The sequence below is a fragment of the Papaver somniferum genome, chromosome 2, assembly GCF_003573695.1.
Source record: "Papaver somniferum cultivar HN1 chromosome 2, ASM357369v1, whole genome shotgun sequence".
NCBI classification, from domain to species: Eukaryota; Viridiplantae; Streptophyta; class Magnoliopsida; order Ranunculales; family Papaveraceae; genus Papaver; species Papaver somniferum.
In genome coordinates this window covers 53,989,941-54,010,086 of record NC_039359.1, presented here as the reverse complement: position 1 = coordinate 54,010,086, position 20,146 = coordinate 53,989,941, and the positions used below count along the sequence as shown (strand labels likewise).

General features: G+C 35.8%; 1 protein-coding gene across 1 annotated transcript; it reads left to right on the top strand.

The window, feature by feature from the left end:
• Positions 1 to 3,924: 3,924 nt before the first annotated feature.
• On the top strand, positions 3,925 to 15,964 carry LOC113347670 (myosin-17-like). Its single transcript, XM_026591343.1, has 39 exons — positions 3,925 to 4,228; positions 5,354 to 5,482; positions 6,062 to 6,205; positions 6,317 to 6,462; positions 6,582 to 6,738; positions 6,876 to 6,934; positions 7,114 to 7,273; positions 7,373 to 7,522; positions 7,614 to 7,750; positions 7,838 to 7,984; positions 8,097 to 8,198; positions 8,298 to 8,355; positions 8,444 to 8,545; positions 8,709 to 8,746; positions 8,853 to 8,979; positions 9,068 to 9,244; positions 9,492 to 9,623; positions 9,748 to 9,857; positions 9,959 to 10,019; positions 10,270 to 10,447; positions 10,910 to 11,115; positions 11,304 to 11,423; positions 11,498 to 11,596; positions 11,689 to 11,910; positions 12,333 to 12,472; positions 12,580 to 12,697; positions 12,876 to 12,923; positions 13,016 to 13,096; positions 13,202 to 13,372; positions 13,458 to 13,613; positions 13,697 to 13,903; positions 14,130 to 14,270; positions 14,354 to 14,424; positions 14,526 to 14,625; positions 14,706 to 14,762; positions 14,862 to 14,918; positions 15,021 to 15,101; positions 15,188 to 15,270; positions 15,371 to 15,964. The coding sequence occupies exons 1-39, from the start codon at positions 4,226 to 4,228 to the stop codon at positions 15,492 to 15,494; spliced, it is 4,599 nt and encodes a 1,532-aa protein (XP_026447128.1). The 5' UTR covers positions 3,925 to 4,225; the 3' UTR covers positions 15,495 to 15,964.
• Positions 15,965 to 20,146: the final 4,182 nt, after the last annotated feature.

Here is a 20,146-nt window from a genome sequence, read left to right as displayed (position 1 = left end):
CAGTCCATCTTAGTGAAATTTAGATTTCTACAACCCCCGGATTCAGCACTTAAGTACGAAAATATATTTTTCTGACTTATGCCGGCATAATGCAAATTTTCAATCAATCTCGCTTGAGAGGTTTGTATATGCCTATGCGATCACAGTATATGAACCTGAGACGGACATGTAAGCGGATGATTATAATCTTCCACGAATTCTTCAATAGAGTATTTGATATTATCACTTTTTAATTTAATGATCAATTTTGGTTCACAGCCTGTTCTTGCACACAAACGTGGTTTTAAAGGAGATCCCCTAGTATGCTTCTTATATGTTCCTGCATTAGAACATTCGAGAACTCTTCTAGAGATTGTTTTATCCTTACGGTGAGTGCTTGAACCTTTTCGTATACTAAATCCAAATGCTCTAGCATAACGGTTGTAATAATCATAAGCTTGTTGTTCCGAATCAAATTCCTTACCGATATTTAGTACTCCATCGTCCTTGTCGTTATTTTCCAAGTCTCTGTTAATTGACACATTGTCTCTCGTAAACGAGTTATCCATATCATCTTCTTCCGGAAGAGGATGGCTTTCAATAAGGACCATCACCTGTAAAATAAACTAGTAGAAATTAAAACATAATAATCAAAATTGAATCTTCCCGGTTTATAAGTGGGAATTGAACTTTTTTGTTTTTGTATGGCTGTGTTGGGTACTTCACAACAACAATTGAATTACACATTTTTATTTTCATCAAAATACAATAAATCTATTTAAAAAAGTAGCACTACAAAAATAAAAAGACTTATCTATAATCACCACTAAAATCAAATCAAGATTCTTACCTATATTTCTTCCGAGAGATGCCTTTGGGATTTTTGTTTTCGTGATTTTTTTTCAAGGATGCAAGTTCTTCAACATGAAAGTATATATCCTTGTAGTAGATTCAAGCACAGATAGTATTTTAGGTTTACAGATGAATAAAAGATACATTAGGATTTTTTGGCGCTTAAAATAAGGAGGAATGAGAACAGATTTTTTTTGCGCCTAAAATAAGGAGGATAGATGATTCTTTTTGGCGCCTAGAATAAGGAGGGAATCAGGATAGAGAGGTAGGTTAACAAAGAAAATATACTGAATATCAAGAAAATTACTGAAGATACGATTAAATTGGAAAAGATAACTATAGTAAAGTCTATGACTAGATGACATCACATCATTTTCATCCGATGGTGGAAGAGGTTCTCGCTCATTTTTGCTTGCACAGGTGCGCGATCAAAATTTTTTCCGCTCCATAGGAGTTTGGTTTTATCATCAAAATCTGCACTATACAAGATCCTGAAAATATAAAATACTTCTCTGCACTAACTATCTTGGATGCTGTAGGAAACAACATTGATAGCAGAGGACATTCAGGCCACTTGGGAGATTTGGGTGCAACAGGAGGTGCAAACCTAGCTTTCAACTGGGCAAAGGAGCAACAACACATGAATATTGAAGTACAAGCTGAATCCAAGAAAATACTGTTAAGATTCCAGTCTTTATATAACCAGGCAATCAAGGGAAGATTTAACCTTAGCCACTATACGGAATTGGAAAACATTAGTGAAGACACTATCTTAAGAATCAACAACACATAAACTAGTCTTACTTTTATTCATAGACTCCAAAACTTGCAATCCCTTAATATTGCTATTATGTGTAAGAACTATGAACAAGCTCTGCTACTACTTTGTTTGGTTGTTAGACTCCCCCTAAATTTTTCTATAAAAAAGAGAGTTAGTCAAAAACAAAAATTCCGCTAAAATCTCCGTCACTAAATTTTTTCGTGAGAAATGGAGCCGTTTCGGGATTTGGATTGGGCGTATGTGTGAGGAAGATAATGCGTTTACCTGGCGATGCTGGCTCGATACGTTATGCCACATTTTCGGACATCATCTACTCCTTTTTCGTGTATATTAAATTATTCCAAGAATTTAGCACTTCTTAATTATACGCCAGCAAAATGTGGGTCCCGATGTCCCATTTGTCTTGTCGTGTAAACTTGTAAACTCCGATTTTTGGAATAAGCACTGGAAATACATTTGAATTACTGTACTGCCGCTATTCAACTTCTGTACATTGTGTTTTTGACTCGGCTATCTTGTTAGCTGGCCCGGAAACGACCTACTTCGACTCAGTGATTTGGCTTAGTGGGTTGCATAATTTTATGCCTCTAAAGGTTGAGCTCTTGGGACACTGAGCCGGTAACGAACCTGTGAACTATGAAGGGGCTAAATCTTAAGCTCAAATAAGCCACTTAATGCACTACTAAAATTTACAATTAAAAAAGAAAAATGTTACCCTATTTTTTTTTGATTGAAGTCGGACTAAACTTAGGGTCACCTGGATTCTTAAGTATTTTGTGAAGTTTTTCCATGATTCAGCTGAAAAGATCAACTGTAAAGAATATAAAGGGCTCAAGAGACCAACTTAGAAATCAACTGGTGATTGAAATAAGATTCAAAGCTGCATGATAAAAATTGACGACATTTTTACTAGGGGTGTACATACCCTACCCATATCCGCCAACCCTACCCTACCAGCCAGTTTTTTAACCGTATCCTATCCTATCCACTATTTGGCGGGTAGGGTGGCGGGTAAAGATTTTCTTAACCGCCAGTAAACGGGTAGGATGGCGGGTATAGACCATATCCTACCCACCCTACCTAGAAGTGCAGATACCCTATTTCTACCCGCCAACCCTACCCTACCCGCCAGTTTTTTAACCGTATCCTACCCTATCCATTATTTGGCGGGTAGGGTGGCGGGTAAAGATTTTCTTAACCGCCGGTAAACGGGTAGGGTGGCGGGTATAGGCCATATCCTATCCACCCTACCCGTTGTGCAGCCCTAATTTTTACCTTATGGAGGTCTTACAACCTGAGAAATTGTCTTTTTGAGTGCAACATACATGGGATGCTCACATCACTCCCAAGACACTACTTGTTATGTTACCGCAAAGAGTTCTAATTACTGTACAAAACCTGTTAGGATTAGTCAATTTTTTTTCTTTTTCTTTTCAAGCATGATAATATGTATTGAACTAGTAAAAGGCTATTACAAGAGGGTATTCAATATCCGAAGGTTCAAATACAGAAATTACAATAACATGATAGAGAAAGAAAAAGTGAAAATCAATATCTGGATTAGAATTGCATCGGGAATAAGTGTTGTAAAAGGTGGGGTGAATCTGGATGAGGTTGTCCACAAAAAGAATCTGGATTACAATAATATATATGTATTGAACTAGTAAGCCTTCAACAATTGCTTTCCACAAAAAAAACTATACATTTGATGGACATATCCGAGTCTATAGGAACTTGAATGTTGATGATGAATTTGGATGCAAATGATTCAAAAGAATAATCTGTCTATCTCCTTGTTCTTCAGAGTTATCCATATCTTCAACTTGGAATTTTAGCGCTGAATGAGATTTGAAGTAGTATCCAGTCTTCTAATTTCATTGTGATTTGAAGTAATGTTTGTTTCTTGTATTTGTGACAAGCCAAATATGTTGAAGTTTGACTTATATTTGACAGGTCAAAATATGTTGAAAATGAAAACTACATTTTAGCCTCCTGATAAAAATCACACAATATATTCAAATTTCAAACTCAAAACGAATCAATCAAAAATTCAATGCCGATCCTCCCTCACAAAGTAAAAAAGAAAGAAAAAAAAAACCGTATATACGTTACAATACAAAGGGCAAAACCGTCATAAAAAACACAAAAAATTCAAACTCCTAAATAGTCAAGAAAATCTTTGTTTTCACTGCAGTATAATTAGTCAGTGAAAAAGTGGTGGTGGTGACCACGAATGTCCCAACCATCCGTCCTCCTCCACTTCTTCTCCAACTTTCCTTTTCATTTTCATCGCCGTATTTAAAAAAACACTACACCGAGGAGAGAGAAAACACAATATCAAAGCAGCAACATACAGAGGTGTGGAGAAGAAAATAATAATTTAATTAAGAAAAGGGGAAAAATTCATTTTCCATTTCAAAAAACTTCTTCTTCAATCAATCAATCGATTAAATCTTTGATAATCAGTTCTACATCTATTGATTACTACTCGATCTACATCATCACTTGATTTTCCATTTTAGTTATTTTCTGTGCTTGTTTTGGATGAAAAGAAAGGAAGAAGAAGAAGAAGAAGAAGAAGAAGGGGAAAGGATTTTTTGAACAAATCATTAAATGGTACTTTACTGTTCCTTCCTTACCTAATTAATAATCTTATTACTTTTGTGTTTAGTTTTGATTTTGATGTTTGGATTGTTGTACTGAGTCCTGACTGCTGTTGTTGGAGCTGAATCGATTTTTTTTTTTTTGATGAACTACTAGTCTAACTTGATTTTGGTTGATTTGTGATTGTGATGGATTTAGTTTCAATAGTAAGATTGATTGCATGTACTTGAATTTAGATGATAGACTTGGAAATACTATATAGGGAAGAAAGAATACAATTGGGATGAGCTAAGAAATTGAAATTTTGGAATTTAGAGATTGGTAAAAGTTTGGGAATTAGTAGTGTGTATTGATTCATTTTCGAATTCTATGGGGTGCTAAACTGATGTTGGTTTCTTCCTCTCTCGGTGGCTTCGAGTAGAATAGATTTTCAAAAAGAAGTTAGGTCTGATGGAAAGATAAAGATGTTGCCACATGCATATGGTTTTAACATTTTTTTTTTGATAAGCAACTAGTCTAACTTGATTTTGGTTTGTTTGTAATTGTGGTGGATTTAGTTTCAATAGTAAGATTGATTGCATTACTTGAATCGGGATAAGTAGTTGTAAATACTCCTTAGGGAAGTCTACAATTAGTTTAAACATGAGCTATGAAATGGAATTTTAGAATTTTAGACATAGGTAAGTTTGGGAATTAGTGTGTATTGGTTTATTTTCGAATTCTATGAGGTGCGAAATTGCTGTTGGCTTCTTTCGTTTGGCGATGGATTAGAGTAGAACATAAAATTTATCGGTGCAGAAAAGAGGGATTAAGTTGTCGTATGTGCATGATTTTGTGACACAAATTTGATAGAGGGATAGGAGCTATTGGAAGTTCGAGAGCTATGAAGTCATTTTACTAAAATTGGGAACATCTTTCACGAGGATGCGTTCAGGCTAGAGGAATTTGTGTACATGCATCTACATAGTTATAGGGGAATGCCTAAATAAGGCGTGTTTATGAAGGGGGGATACCTTTCTTTTTCATATCTATGCCACTAAACACGCGCAACTTTTCTATGTAGAATTATAGTGTCTGATGTTATGAAATTACATCACTTGGGTTATATATGTTTGTTACTGACACTTGATTTTGCAGGGGACGCCTGTCAATATTGTGTTAGGGTCTCATGTATGGGTGGAAGATCCGAAGTTGGCTTGGGTTGATGGAGAAGTTACCAAGGTCAATGGTCAGGAAGTGCATGTTAAGACTACACATGGGAAATCAGTATGTGCTTTTGTATTTCTTTTTTCGTCTTCTGTTGTATCAGTCATCCTTATACACTTGTATGACATTGTTACTTCAGCTGGAAATGCCTGTTTAGTGCAGTTGGATAAGTTGCCCTGTTTCTATAGCCTGCTGGATATAGTGAACCTCATCATGACACTCTAAGCATTGCCATCTATAATTTTACTGTTATCCCCATTTGTCTCATTGTACTTCTTATACTTTTTTGATACGTAGACGGATATACCATTGTCTTTTATTGGTTTTATCATTACTAGCTATCAGAGTAGCTTGTTTGATTCGCAGTACAACATGTCTATTTCATATCCGTACCTTATATTAGGCAAGTAGGCATTTTTTCCCTTCAAAACTGCTAAGCATGGAATTATAGACAATGCAATCTCCTATATACATTATATTCAAAGTTAGCTGAATATTAACACGTGGAAAATTCGCTCTTGCAAGTAGTATTGCAGTTAATATACAACTTGTGATGCTAGCTACGATATATAGTGGATAGTTTTTCGTTATTTATGAGTTAACTTCTGAATGGAATAATATTTTTTTCTTTTTCTTCAGGTTGTTGTAAATTTGTCGAAGATATTCCCAAAGGATACTGAAGCTCCACCAGGGGGAGTAGATGACATGACAAAGCTTTCATATTTACATGAGCCTGGAGTTCTGCAAAACTTGGCTGCTAGATATGAACTTAATGAAATCTATGTGAGATAATTATATACCCTTCAATACATGCTTCCAAGCTCATTTAGATAATGCAAATAGAGGTGATTGTCATGCAATGCTAACCTTCATTTTTTTTTCCATCTTATGCAGACATACACTGGTAATATCCTGATTGCAATAAACCCGTTTCAAAGATTGCCACATCTATACGATACGCACATGATGCAGCAATATAAAGGAGCGGGACTCGGGGAGCTAAGCCCGCATGTGTTTGCAGTTGCAGATGTTGCATATAGGTTATTCTTATATTCAAATAATTTTCTTATATTCAAATAATAAAAAATTGGTATGAACTTGTACTATTTGAGTCAACAATTATTTGGGAGGTATTTATATGTTATCTTTTATGATATAGAGCAATGATCAATGAAGGGAAGAGCAATTCTATTCTTGTTAGTGGAGAGAGCGGGGCAGGTAAAACTGAAACGACAAAAATGCTCATGAGATATCTTGCATACTTGGGTGGACGATCTGGTGTGGAAGGAAGGACAGTTGAACAACAAGTCTTGGAAGTAAGATTTTGTTTCTGCATGCTCATAACATTATTAAGATGATTTTTAATAATTTTTCTTTTTTGAGTTCCACATTCTTTGGTTACCTTCTTTAATTTGGGAATGCACCAATCACTGACTTGTCTCTATATCAACAGTCCAACCCTGTTCTTGAAGCATTTGGAAATGCTAAAACCGTTAGGAACAACAATTCGAGGTTAGTTATTTCTTTTATCCAATTTTAGGAATCTTTATGTGATAACTGTAGCTCGTATGCAATTATAATCATTTATTGGAGGAAAATAGAGGTCATGTGTTCTATACAACCTTTGTAATTTTGATGATTTCTCAGTCACATTATCTTAATTCTGTATACATTTTCTTGTTTTGGTGTAGTCGTTTCGGTAAATTTGTTGAAATCCAGTTTGACAAGAATGGAAGAATATCGGGGGCAGCAATTAGAACATACCTGCTGGAGCGATCTCGGGTTTGCCAAGTTTCAGATCCCGAAAGAAACTATCATTGCTTTTATCTTCTTTGTGCAGCACCACCTGAGGTATTAGTGAATTGTGATCATTCTGAGTTAATCAATACTTCTGTGTCCTGTCACTTCTTCACATTTGATTATAATAGTATCTAATCATATATATTTTAGGAAGTTGAAAAATATAAGTTGGGGAATCCTAGATCGTTCCACTACCTAAACCAATCTAATTGCTATGAGCTAGCTGGAGTAAGTGATGCGGAAGAGTATCTTGAAACCAGAAGAGCTATGGATATAGTCGGAATCAGTGAACAGGAACAGGTTTGCATTTCTCTTTTTTCAGAAAAATCAGCTTTTTCAACTGTAGCTTAGTTGGTCCAATCAAATATCTGATTATAATAAATTTATTCAGGAGGCAATTTTCAGGGTGGTTGCTTCAATTCTTCATCTTGGAAATATTAACTTTGCAAAGGGAAAGGAGATAGACTCCTCAGAAATTAAGGATGAGAAGTCCAGATTCCATCTGAATATGACAGCGGAACTCCTTATGTATGTTCATATGTAGCTTTCTATGTGCCTCAAAGTATACCTTTTGCTGTCTGGTGTTGTTGATTAACTCAAAGTATATTGGTATAGGTGTGATCCTATGAGCTTGGAGGATGCACTTATTAAACGTGTAATGATAACACCAGAAGAAGTTATCACAAGAACTCTTGATCCTGCTTCTGCGATTGTTAGCAGGGATGGTTTAGCAAAAACAATATATTCTCGCCTATTTGATTGGTAACCAGCTCCACATGCTGAATTACTTTTCTATTATTTGTAGGTACCGTGTGGATTTCTTTCTTCTCATAAAACATGTATGGTTATGACAATTTTCAATTTATGTGGACAGGCTTGTGACCAAAATTAACAATTCGATTGGGCAGGACCCTAACTCCAAGTCAATTATTGGGGTTCTTGATATTTATGGATTTGAAAGTTTCAAGTGCAATAGGTGATGTGCCGGTTTGAAGGAACATTTGCAGTATTTTTTATTAGATCATAGCAGACATAACGTTTGATGGTATTCTCATGCATGTGTTCATTGTCACAGTTTTGAGCAGTTCTGCATCAATTTTACAAATGAGAAGCTGCAACAACATTTCAATCAGGTATCTTAGTGGCAGAAGTTTGACTTTATTGTTGAGGTAATTGCATGGTTCATACCCTTCATTTTTAACATGCAATGTATTTTTGCAGCACGTCTTTAAAATGGAGCAGGAAGAGTACACGAAGGAGGAAATAAACTGGAGTTATATAGAATTTGTTGATAACCAAGATATGTTGGATCTGATTGAAAAGGTTTGTAATTAAGGGAACCGTTCTTGTCATAAAGAAGTGCTGTTGTAATTCTAGCATTTTGCTTACCTTAGGAAAAAATCTGTTGCCTCTATTGCTCTACGTATTCTTATTTGTGGTGGATACTTAATGTCCTTAACATGCAACGACTTAAATCTTTCTGCAGAAACCAGGAGGTATTATCGCACTCCTAGATGAAGCTTGGTATGCTTGGCATCATTACTCTTTTGGTTTATACTGGCTTTAGTTACGCTTCAATTGCGGATTCAACATAATTTTCTTACTTCCTTTTGGTTCTGCAATTATGCAGCATGTTTCCAAAGTCGACGCATGAAACATTTGCCAACAAGTTATACCAGACGTTTCCTAAACACAAGCGCTTTGCAAAGCCAAAGCTTTCTCGTACAGATTTTATAATAAATCACTATGCTGGGGAGGTAAGCATATCTTTGTAATCTTGAATATTTATGATTTTTTTTTTTTTTTTTTTGCAACTGATTTCACAGTTTACCAACTATACTGCAGGTGACATATCAGGCTAATCATTTCTTGGACAAAAACAAAGATTATGTGGTGGCAGAACATCAAGATCTGTTGACAAGCTCTAGGTGCTCCTTTGTTGTTGGTTTATTTCCTATACTTCCCGATGAATCTTCTTCGTCGAAGTCATCTAAGTTCTCTTCCATTGGCTCTCGGTTTAAGGTAAGTTGGGTCCATTCTCTGTAACCTTTCTTATAGTGAAGATATGAACCCCACAGGTCAACTGCTGTTGAAACACAGAGAGTCAGAGACACACATGCATCTGTTAATGTTTACTGAAAGTGTATGGATAATATTCTGCAGTACTTGTATGCTTATGGAGCATGTTTGTCTTTAAATCTAAGACTGGGAATGTTGTTTCAAAATACAAATTCAATTTAATTTGACAGACATGCTTCTAATATTGCAGCTCCAACTTCAATCGTTGATGGAGACCTTGAATTCCACGGAGCCTCATTACATCAGATGTGTAAAGCCAAACAATGTCCTCAAACCTGCTATTTTTGAGAATTCCAACATCATGCAACAATTACGGTGTGGTGTAAGTTCACGATGAGACATAAATGCATAATGTTTTGTTATTTTGTCCTCACCTGTGTTTCACACAAATACAATATTTGTTTGATTAAATATTTTTTTGTCTTCTCTTCTCTCTCATATTTTAGGGAGTTCTTGAGGCAATTAGGATCAGCTGTGCTGGCTATCCTACAAGACGGACGTTTTATGAGTTTCTTAATCGGTTCGGCCTCCTTGCTCCAGAAGTTTTGGAAGGAAAGTAAGTCATCTACTTTAAATACATCTTATTTGGCTGTGTAGGCAGAAGAAGCTTTTAGAAAAAAATAACTGATGTTCATTTCATATGCTTTCTTTATATAGCTACGATGAGAAGGTCGCATGCCAAAAGATTCTGGATAAGAAGGGACTGAAAGGTTATCAGGTGACCCAACAAATCCTGCTTTAGGTGTCGATAAGTTGCATGAAACCCGATAGCATTATTAATTCTCATATGGCCATATCATAGTAAAAATAATTTTTAAAGGATACATGCTATTGACTGATTTCATAATTGCTTTTTTGCCTCAAGAATTCTTTTTATTCCAGTACCTTCAGCATTTCATTGTAAGTTACTTTTTTTTATACTGAAAGTTTGCCATTCCAAACAATCTAACACTTCCCCTGGTTACCAGATTGGGAAAACTAAGGTCTTCCTGAGAGCTGGTCAAATGGCCGAGTTAGATGCACGAAGAGCAGAGGTTTTGGGCAATGCAGCTAGGACCATTCAAAGACAAATTCGTACGTATATTGCTCGCAAGGAATTCCTGTCACTTCGAAAGGCTGCAATTCATGTGCAATCTCGTTGGAGAGGTAATGTTTTGTATTCATAGATGTAGTGTCCAAATGGAGATGTGCAGGAGCTAATTTTTGTTTTTTTTTGATGATGTCCTCCCACCATCACCATGTACATCATCTGAATCTACCTGTCTAAAATGATTTAAATAGTTGACTGCTAATTGATAAATGGATGTTTCAAAAATAAAAATAACAATAAAATCCTTGAATTATAAATAATACATATTTGAAGGTAAAGGATTTGGAAAAGCTGGGATGAGACTCGATGCATTATGACTATATATTCTTTTATGGTATTCATTGTTTTAGTAAAATTTCTTGATTTTTTGATCATGTTACCTGCGGTCAAAGTTTTGATGTTTTATTTTTCTGTCTGTAGATAAGTTTTCATGTATTCGTTACTTATTAGTTTTGCTAGATTTGCTGCATCTCCTGGTTTCCAGAATGCTGATTTATTGCATGTCTTACTATTTTTAGGTAAGTTGGCCTGTAAAATGTACGAAGAATTGAGAAGAGAAGCATCTGCTGTGAAAATACAGAAGAATTTGCGTCGATATATTGCACACAAGTCATACTTGGAACAACGGTCATCTGCTATCAAATTGCAGACAGGCTTACGGGGTATGGTTGCACGAAACGAGTTCAGGTTTAGGAAGCAGACTAAAGCTTCAACCACTATTCAGGTAAGCCATGAGTAAATAACTCACTGCCATATGTTTAAAATTGTTCTTGTCTTCTTTATTTTATTCAAAGGAAATTAAATTCACTTGATATTGTGGTTAAATCTTCGTCGTTTATTGTTCCGCTTCTTAAGATCTTACTTAGGAAGTTTAAGACGAAATTTCATTGGTATCTATTATGGCTTTTTCAGACTCGTTGGCGTTCCCACAGAGATTATACATACTATAAGAGTCTCCAGAAGGCGGCAATTATCACTCAATGTGGTTGGAGAAGCAGGGTTGCTCGGAGGGAGCTCAGAAAACTCAAAATGGTCTGTTACACTCCTTTGTAACTTAATTTTTTTTGGTGAAACATGGTGTTAATCACTTGTATTAATTTGTAAAGGCTTCAAGAGAAACTGGAGCCCTTAAAGAGGCGAAAGACAAACTAGAAAAGCGCGTTGAGGAACTCACATGGCGTTTGCAGCTTGAGAAACGGTTAAGGGTAGGAAATATGTTCCTCTTTGTAGTTTCCATTTAGTTGGTCAGGGTAGTGAGATCATTGACAATGGATTTATTTGTGTTTCTATAATGCAGACTGACATGGAGGAGTCGAAATCCCAAGAATTATCTAAATTGCAAGACACCTTGCGTGCGATGGAATTACAAGTAGAAGAAGCGAATGCCATGGTTATCAAGGAAAGAGAGGCAGCTCGAAAGGCTATTGAAGAAGCTCCTCCGGTGATCAAAGAGACTCCTGTTTTAGTTCAAGATACTGAGAAGATCGATTCATTAACGGCTGAGGTTGATAGCTTGAAGGTAAACATCACCCACTTCTACTTGAACTGAAACGTTCTACTGTAGTACTTTCCACTTTTGTAAAGTTTATTGGGTGAGCAAAGCTTTAAATCACATGATGATCAATCTCAAGTGGAGGGCACTATATCCAAATGAGTTTGATATAGGAGAATTTAATTTTGAAATAGCTGATCTGCATTATTATTTTGATTATTTGGATAAAAAGGTTTTGAATTATAAAAGAAGGAAGTTTTTATATTACTATATTGCGTATTGGAATCCTCAGTACCTTATAACATGAGTTCAGGGTTATAGGTATCCACCAATTTCAATACCCAGTAGCTGAGTTGCATATAACTAGTGAGACTTTTTTAAGAGGCATGAGGTTTATCCTTTTATAAAGCATTGGTTGCCATTTATGTCTGTTCTTCGAATTTGTCCAGACTTTGCTGCTGTCGGAAAGAAAGACAGCAGAGGAAGCCAAACAAGAATTTGCTATTGCTCATGCCAAGAATGAAGAACTGATGAAAAAGTTTGAAGAAGCAGAGCGAAAAGCTAAGGAGCTTCAAGATTCTGTGCAGAGGTTTGGAACTAATAGAACATCTATACACTGTATTTTGCCGATTGGAAGTATTGTATTTACATAGCAGTTTGCTCTATTTAATCTTTCATTTCCTTACTGCCACTTAGGTTTGAAGAGAAACTTTCTAATGTTGAGTCAGAGAATCAAGTACTTCGTCAGCAAGCGTTGGCTATTTCACCAACTAGTAAATCTTTATCTACCCGGCAAAACACAACAATCTTTCAGGTACAGAAAACTTATAACATTTTCAGTATAAGAAACCTACTATCAAGAGTTTCTTTGGCTCCTGTTAAATTATAACCCCTGCTCTGTCCCTGGATAATAATTAATGATGGGCACATTGCTAGAAATTCGTTCTCTTATCCATTTGATGACCATTTTTGTGTTTCATGTGTTTTAACAGAGGACTGCAGAGAATGGAAATGTTCCACATGGAGAACCACGAACTCCAGTAAGTTAACAGCACTTTTTGATATTGGCAAACTGAGCTTTGTCAATGAAGCTGTATATAACCAATACTCTTGATTTTGTATAATGCCCCAGGATATGAGCCTTGTTGTATCTAATCCTCGAGAGCCTGAAACTGAGGAAAAGCCACAGAAATCTCTTAATGAGAAGCAGCAGGTATGGAGTGCCTATGATGCTGATATTTTCTTTTTGATATGTTAGGTGCTCCTAACTGTAGCTAATTTCCTTATGTTGACTTATTTGGTCGCCTTTGGGGTACAGGAGAACCAAGATTTGCTGATTAAATGTATTTCACAAGACCTTGGATTCTCTGGTGGTAAACCTATTGCTGCTTGTGTGATATACAAAAGTCTACTTCACTGGAGGTCATTTGAAGTGGAAAGAACCACCGTCTTTGATCGTATCATTCAGACAATTGGCTCAGCAATTGAGGTATCCGTATCTCATAGATATGTGTATTGGAAATGAATTGGTTCGGAAAATAATTCCTATTGATGCTTGGATTTGATATGCACAGGTTCTGGATAATAATGATACTCTATCCTATTGGTTGTCTAATTCATCCACATTATTATTGCTTCTCCAACGTACACTTAAAGCAAGTGGTGCTGCTAGCATGACTCCACAAAGACGAAGAGCAGCATCTGCTTCTCTTTTTGGCAGGATGTCTCAAGTAAAAAACAGAACACTTAATCTATATACGAGCCCTCTTATTTTTTCATATACATGGTTTTAATCTCCATGTTTGTCATTTAGGGACTTCGAGCATCTCCACAAAGTGCTGGGCTCTCGTTTCTTAATGGTCGTTTGCTTGGTGGACTGGATGACTTGCGCCAAGTCGAAGCCAAATATCCAGCTTTACTATTTAAGCAACAGCTGACAGCATTCCTTGAGAAGATATATGGTATGATCAGAGACAATTTAAAGAAAGAGATCTCCCCGTTGCTTGGAGCGTGCATTCAGGTAGCTGCTTTCCCACATAACTTGTAGTTTATTAAAATTTTAATGGCATTTTCGTCTAATTCGTCCAAAGATGCATTTATGGAGTTTTTTCTGACTTGTTGCAGGAAATGATTGACATAATTTACTATATGTTTTGTGATGCACCTACCTACTTATTACTCATATTTGATAGGTGATGCGAGTATGCCAAGCTAGAGTGTCTAAACTCTCTTTGAATTTAACACAGGCCCCTAGAACATCTCGTGCAAGTCTGGTGAAAGGGTCGCGCTCGCAAGCAAATGCAGTTGCTCAACAAGCTTTAATTGCTCACTGGCAAAGCATCGTGAAAAAGCTGGACAACTACTTAAAGACATTAAGAGCCAATTTTGTGAGTTTTAATTTTAATGAGTTTGATTATGGTAGTCCTATCAGAAAGGAAACTTAAAATGTGAAATTTCCTCTGTTTTACAGGTTCCTCCATTCTTAGTCCGCAAGGTGTTCACTCAGATATTCTCATTCATAAATGTCCAGCTTTTCAACAGGTAAATATTGTCAAGATCATCCATTGTTGCTCCTGGAGGCTAGTTAAGGTGTCTAGTGATGCAAACTGATTGTGCATTTTGCACCACATTTATTTTTGCAGCCTTCTTTTGCGTCGTGAGTGTTGCTCATTCAGTAATGGGGAGTATGTAAAATCCGGACTAGCTGAGTTAGAGCAATGGTGCGTTGAAGCTACTGAAGAGGTGCGAGTAAATCTACCGCTTATTTCCTTTTAGTAGTTATTATCTTGGTGAGTCTTATCCTTGACATAAATTGAATGCAGTACACGGGATTGGCTTGGGAGGAACTGAAGCATATCAGACAAGCAGTTGGATTCTTGGTACGACTCTTATCTGGTCAAAGTATCCAGTTTTACCTTCTGTAGATGTTTTTTTTTGTAAAAATCTACTTTTAGTATTTGAACTTTCTGTTGATTCAGGTCATACACCAAAAGCCAAAAAAGACATTAAACGAGATCACAAAGGAACTTTGCCCGGTATGTCTCTTCTTTTTGAGCATCTCAACCCGATGCAAATTCGGCATTGTGTTGGTTCTTCCACATACAACATTTTGTTTATTCTTCTCTGTTGCTTTTCAGGTTCTCAGCATACAACAGCTATACAGAATTAGTACAATGTACTGGGATGACAAATATGGCACCCACAGCGTCTCATCGGATGTGAGCATCAATGAATTGGTTAAGTTACATCTTAATTCTTACTAATTTTCAGTTCCTTTTGGATAAAATACTTCTCTCATTGATAGGTTATCTCAAGTATGAGAGTATTGATGACCGAGGATTCAAATAACGGCATCAGCAGTTCGTTCTTATTAGACGATGATTCAAGGTACTTGTTTCCTACATAAACTATTTGACATCTTTCTACAACCTTTTTCATTTTACATATTAATTTTTTTATTACTCATCTTTCACTTTCTCGGATGCAGCATACCGTTCTCTGTCGATGACATCTCCAAATCAATGGAACAGATTGACATAGCAGACATTGATCCTCCACCTCTGATCCGGGAGAACTCAGGGTTCGTCTTCTTATTACAACGGGCAGATTGATAACTCTCACCTGTGTATATAATTATATTCCTCTACCATTATCTCGATGTACATTGTCCATCTAGTTGCATGGTTACTCGGTCCAGGGCACTATCTTAAATGCTTCTAGGCCAATATTTCTCTTCATTTACCATTTGATTGATTTTTTTCTTCTTGCACCTCCTCTCCCAACAAGAGGAGGTATTTGTTTTAGAGGTCATATCACTCAGGGTGATACTGCCGCAAAATAGAATCATGCACACAACATGCAGTTCATTTTGTTCTTCCCTTGGCCTTTACGGTTTACGGGTAAATGTAATTTTATACTAGTTAGCCGCATTTTTTAGGCGCATTACATAGTTTTCTTTTTTTCATTTCTGGATTTGCATATACATAGTTGATGTATGTTGGCAATTAACAGAGGATTAGAAAAAGTAGAATCACATCATTTCTGTGTAATGTTTGTTGTAATAATTTTTTATTTTCATTCTGAGTTTCATTCATATTACGTTGGCATATCGCATATCAACAACTTTCTTCATTCATGAAACCACCTGATGTCTGAGAAAATGACTTGGGCATTACAGGAATTTGATTCACAATAAGAATTCCGACTCCGAAATTACAAACATAATCAGGATATACAGATCTAGATTCAGGATTCCAAAATAGTAAAATTGATGAATGCGAACATTCATATGATAGTTACAAGATATAAATGATTGAGAAGAATATGCAAAATCTGTTGAATGCTCACATTATGTTGTTTATAAACTTCTCAAGATCGAGTTTCATTAGGTTTTCTGTTATACCTGGTAGAATCTCTACGAGAAGAAGTGAGAATTTAAAGAGACAAACCAAAGAAAAAACTAAGAAGAACAAGAGAAAATAAATGTTATAAAAACCAAAAGCCCCAGAAATTTTACCTGATGAATTTTCCATGTTTCCTGGGAGAAGAAATGAAAGATCAGGGAGAGGTGAGGGTGGTTTTTGAGAATGTTGCAGACCAATATGGTCATCCTTGATTGAAACACTATTACATCCGAACTTGTCGAATGGTCTGAATTAGTAAATGGGTTGATATATCCATATCAATTTATTTGGTTACAAAACTTAACACACGTCTGTTGTTCAATTCTTTCACACAAACCGTTGAACCAAAAACTCATCTTTCAGCCTTGACTTGCTGAAAAGTTGAGTACCAGCTTGGTGTTATGTCAAAAGTTTTCAGATGGCTTCATGAAAGTACAATAAGTGAGAAACTACTAGGATTTTGTAACAAAATTATTGAAATCTGAAATAGTACCTGAACTCTCTAAACACGTAAGAAAGTCTGGTTTACCATGAAAGTTCAATGAAACCCCCTGCTGCAAAGTTGCCGCAGATTTGGACATAGTGTCCGCCGCAAAGTTTGTCTCTCTGTAGACATGTCTAAAAGAAATTTCTGAAAATCTCCCATGCACTCTGCGCCAACGCCCTAAAGTCCTGGCAAGGCAAGTTACCACTCCTTAATGCAGAAACTCGACTTTTTGAATCTGACATGACCACCATTATATACCGAGCCCATTATTAACCTGTTACTATAGCTTCATCTCCGCCACATTGTTGGAATTAACACCAAGCCCAACAGCCAGAGCCCCCAAACAAGCACTCTGGGTGACTTTCCTCAAAACGCAACCTGCTCCTGAAACATCAGGTGGAATCCAAATGCATTCAACAGGATTATTAGGTTTCACCTTGCCACATCTTACTTTGAACATGTCGAGAAGAACTAGGTCCTCACAATATGGATTCTCAAACGACCAGACTAACTAGACACCAAGTCACCAACAAATGAATCTTAGTTCTAAGAGTATAAAAATCAACCCCAATAACCTGGCTTTCCGAAATTCAGCCGCAGTTGTTAAAATAGTGAGCAACCAAAGGTCTTTCACTTTATACTGCTCCTTCCATTCAAAGCGTTGTAGCACTCCTTCAGATCATAGACCATGGTTGTCTTAAAGACGTCCTTAAGCCAGTTCCAGCACTGTCTTGCTTTATCGTTGAATGCAGCTGATGGTAGTGCGCCCTATTTCATGTGTTGATGGTAGAATGCAGCTTTCACATTTACACCACTTACGCTAAGAATTGTACCCATTGGATCAAGGTGTAGTATGACTCGGTTTCCTAGCTACGAGCAATCAAGAATGGCCATTGATTTCGGTTTCCTTCCTTTCAGCTACTACACTCAGAAGTATTTATGGAATAAACCCAGGATTATCAGGTACTGAGGTACGCATCTATTCCTCCGATCTTCGACGGCTCTTCCTCCTCACTCCTCTGTCCTCTAATGTTTTCCCCAGCCACTTTGCTCTAATACTTTTTCATATCACGACGCTTCTCGGTAAATTTTCCTTTGAGGGTTTTGAAGTACGTTATGTTTAGAGAGATTCTTATGATTAGTAATGTAAATCAATTTAGGGTTTGTTTTTATTCTCAATTATGGCGACACGTTTGCAACTTTATTGTGTTTCTACAAATAAAAACTAGAGTTCATCTGTGTTTCCCGAGATTTGGCTCAAATTGGGATCGTGTAAATATGTTACTTTATCTGATTCACAAACAAAATTCTGTTTCCGTGTTTGAAACTTACTATATTCATATGAAGACTCTTTCCTCTAGGTAAGGTTTGTTATAGGTAAATGGATGTGCTGGAAAGATAAAGAATGCAATAATAGACGTAGGATGCTTTGCAGGATTCCACTTGGTTCATATATCATGTGGTAGTGTATGGGAAAATTGTGGGAACCGTGTACATGGTGACTTGAAAAGGAGTATTTTGCATAAGAACATGAAAAGCTGCAGAATTTGCAGCATATAACTTGGATACAGAATACAATGGACGAAATAACAAGGAAATGCAAAACATGGTTCTTACAACTGATTTAGAGTTTCTAAAGGAGGATCTTAATTACTGTGTTTTGATCTTTGAAAAGGAGTATTTTGCCTTCGTTTTGTTTGGGTGTACATGTTCATTAACTATACCAAAACCAGGATTTTGTAACAGTGCGACCTGTCACAGCTTATTTTTCAGTCACGGAAACATCCGTGACAAGTCCTACAACAGTTATAACTGTTATTAAATTTTGTATTCTTGATAATAATTAGGAATATTAAATTCTTTTATTAGTCACAATAATATTTGTTGACAATTTTACAGACAATCACAATTTTAATTCAAAGTGATGATTCCATCCAAATATTTCACCACATCTAAAACAACCCCAAATTTATAACACTTTCAATTTTACTTGTCACTAATTTTCCCACATTCGTACAAACTAACAATTATATTTCATTTCTATAAATCAAAATACATTTTTCTTTTTCTTTTTAATTTTCTAATATTAGAAAACAGGATCAAGACCAAGTCAACAAGTCATGACTTTATAGAAATTTGATTTTGACATATCTGCTTCTTCCGAATACGGTGAGAATCACCAAACCACCCTTATCAGAATAAGTGCAATAAAAATTCCAAAGATTGTGAAATGACCAGACTACCCTTATCAGAAACAAGTAAAAGTAAATATTACAGACTATGAAAATGACTATTTTACCCTTACTATTTTACTATATTACCTTTAATGGAAAAAAGTGCAACTAAATATTATGCAGACTGTGAAAATTATCAGACTGCCCTTATATCAGAAATAAGTAAAGTAAGTATTACAGACTATGAAAATGACCATATTACCCTTAATGGAAATTAGTGCAATAAATATTATGGAAACTGTGGAAATGACCAGAATATCCTATCGGGGATAAGTAAAGTAAATATTACAGACTGTGAAAATAACCATACAACCATTATAAGAAATAAGTAAAGAAAATATTATAGACTGTGAAAATGACCATTTTACCCTATTGGAAATAAGTGCAATAAATATTATGAAACTGTGAAAATGACCAGACTACCCTTATTGGAAATAAGTAAAGGAAATACTACACATTTTGAAAACGACCATATTGCCTTACTATGAAAATGACCATGTTACCCTTACTAGAAATAAGTGCAATAAATATCATGGAGATTATGAAAATGATTATATTACCCTTACTAGAAATAAGTGCAATAAATATCATGGAGACTTTGAAAATGACCAAACCACCCTTATCATAAATAAGTAAAGTAAATATTACCTACTATGGAAATGACTATTTTACCCTTACTGAAAATAAGTGTAATAAATATTCTGGAGACTATGAAAATGACCAGACTACCCTTATCAGAAATAAGTAAAGTAAATATTACAGACTGTGAAAATAACCATAATACCCTTACTAGAAATAAATGCAATAACTATCATGGAGACTATGAAAATGACCAAACTATGCTTATCAAAAATAAGTAAAGTAAATATTACAGACTATGAAAATGACCACTTTACCCTTATTGGAAACATATGCAATAAATATTATGGAGACTGTGAAAATGACCAGACTACCCTTATTGGAAATAAGTGCAATAAATATTACACAAACGGTGAAAATGACCATACTACCCTTACTGGAAATTAGTGTAATAAATATTATTGAGAGTGTGAAAATGACCAGACAACCCTTATTAAAAATAAGCAAAGTTAATATTTCAGATTGTGAAAATGACCATATTACCCTTACTAGAAATTAAT

Coding starts and splice junctions, on each gene's coding strand:
- LOC113347670 (XM_026591343.1), top strand. Junction 7,523..7,613: donor GAATCAGTGAACAGGAACAG/GTTTGCATTTCT, acceptor AAATTTATTCAG/GAGGCAATTTTCAGGGTGGT. Junction 14,626..14,705: donor GCGTTGAAGCTACTGAAGAG/GTGCGAGTAAAT, acceptor AATTGAATGCAG/TACACGGGATTGGCTTGGGA.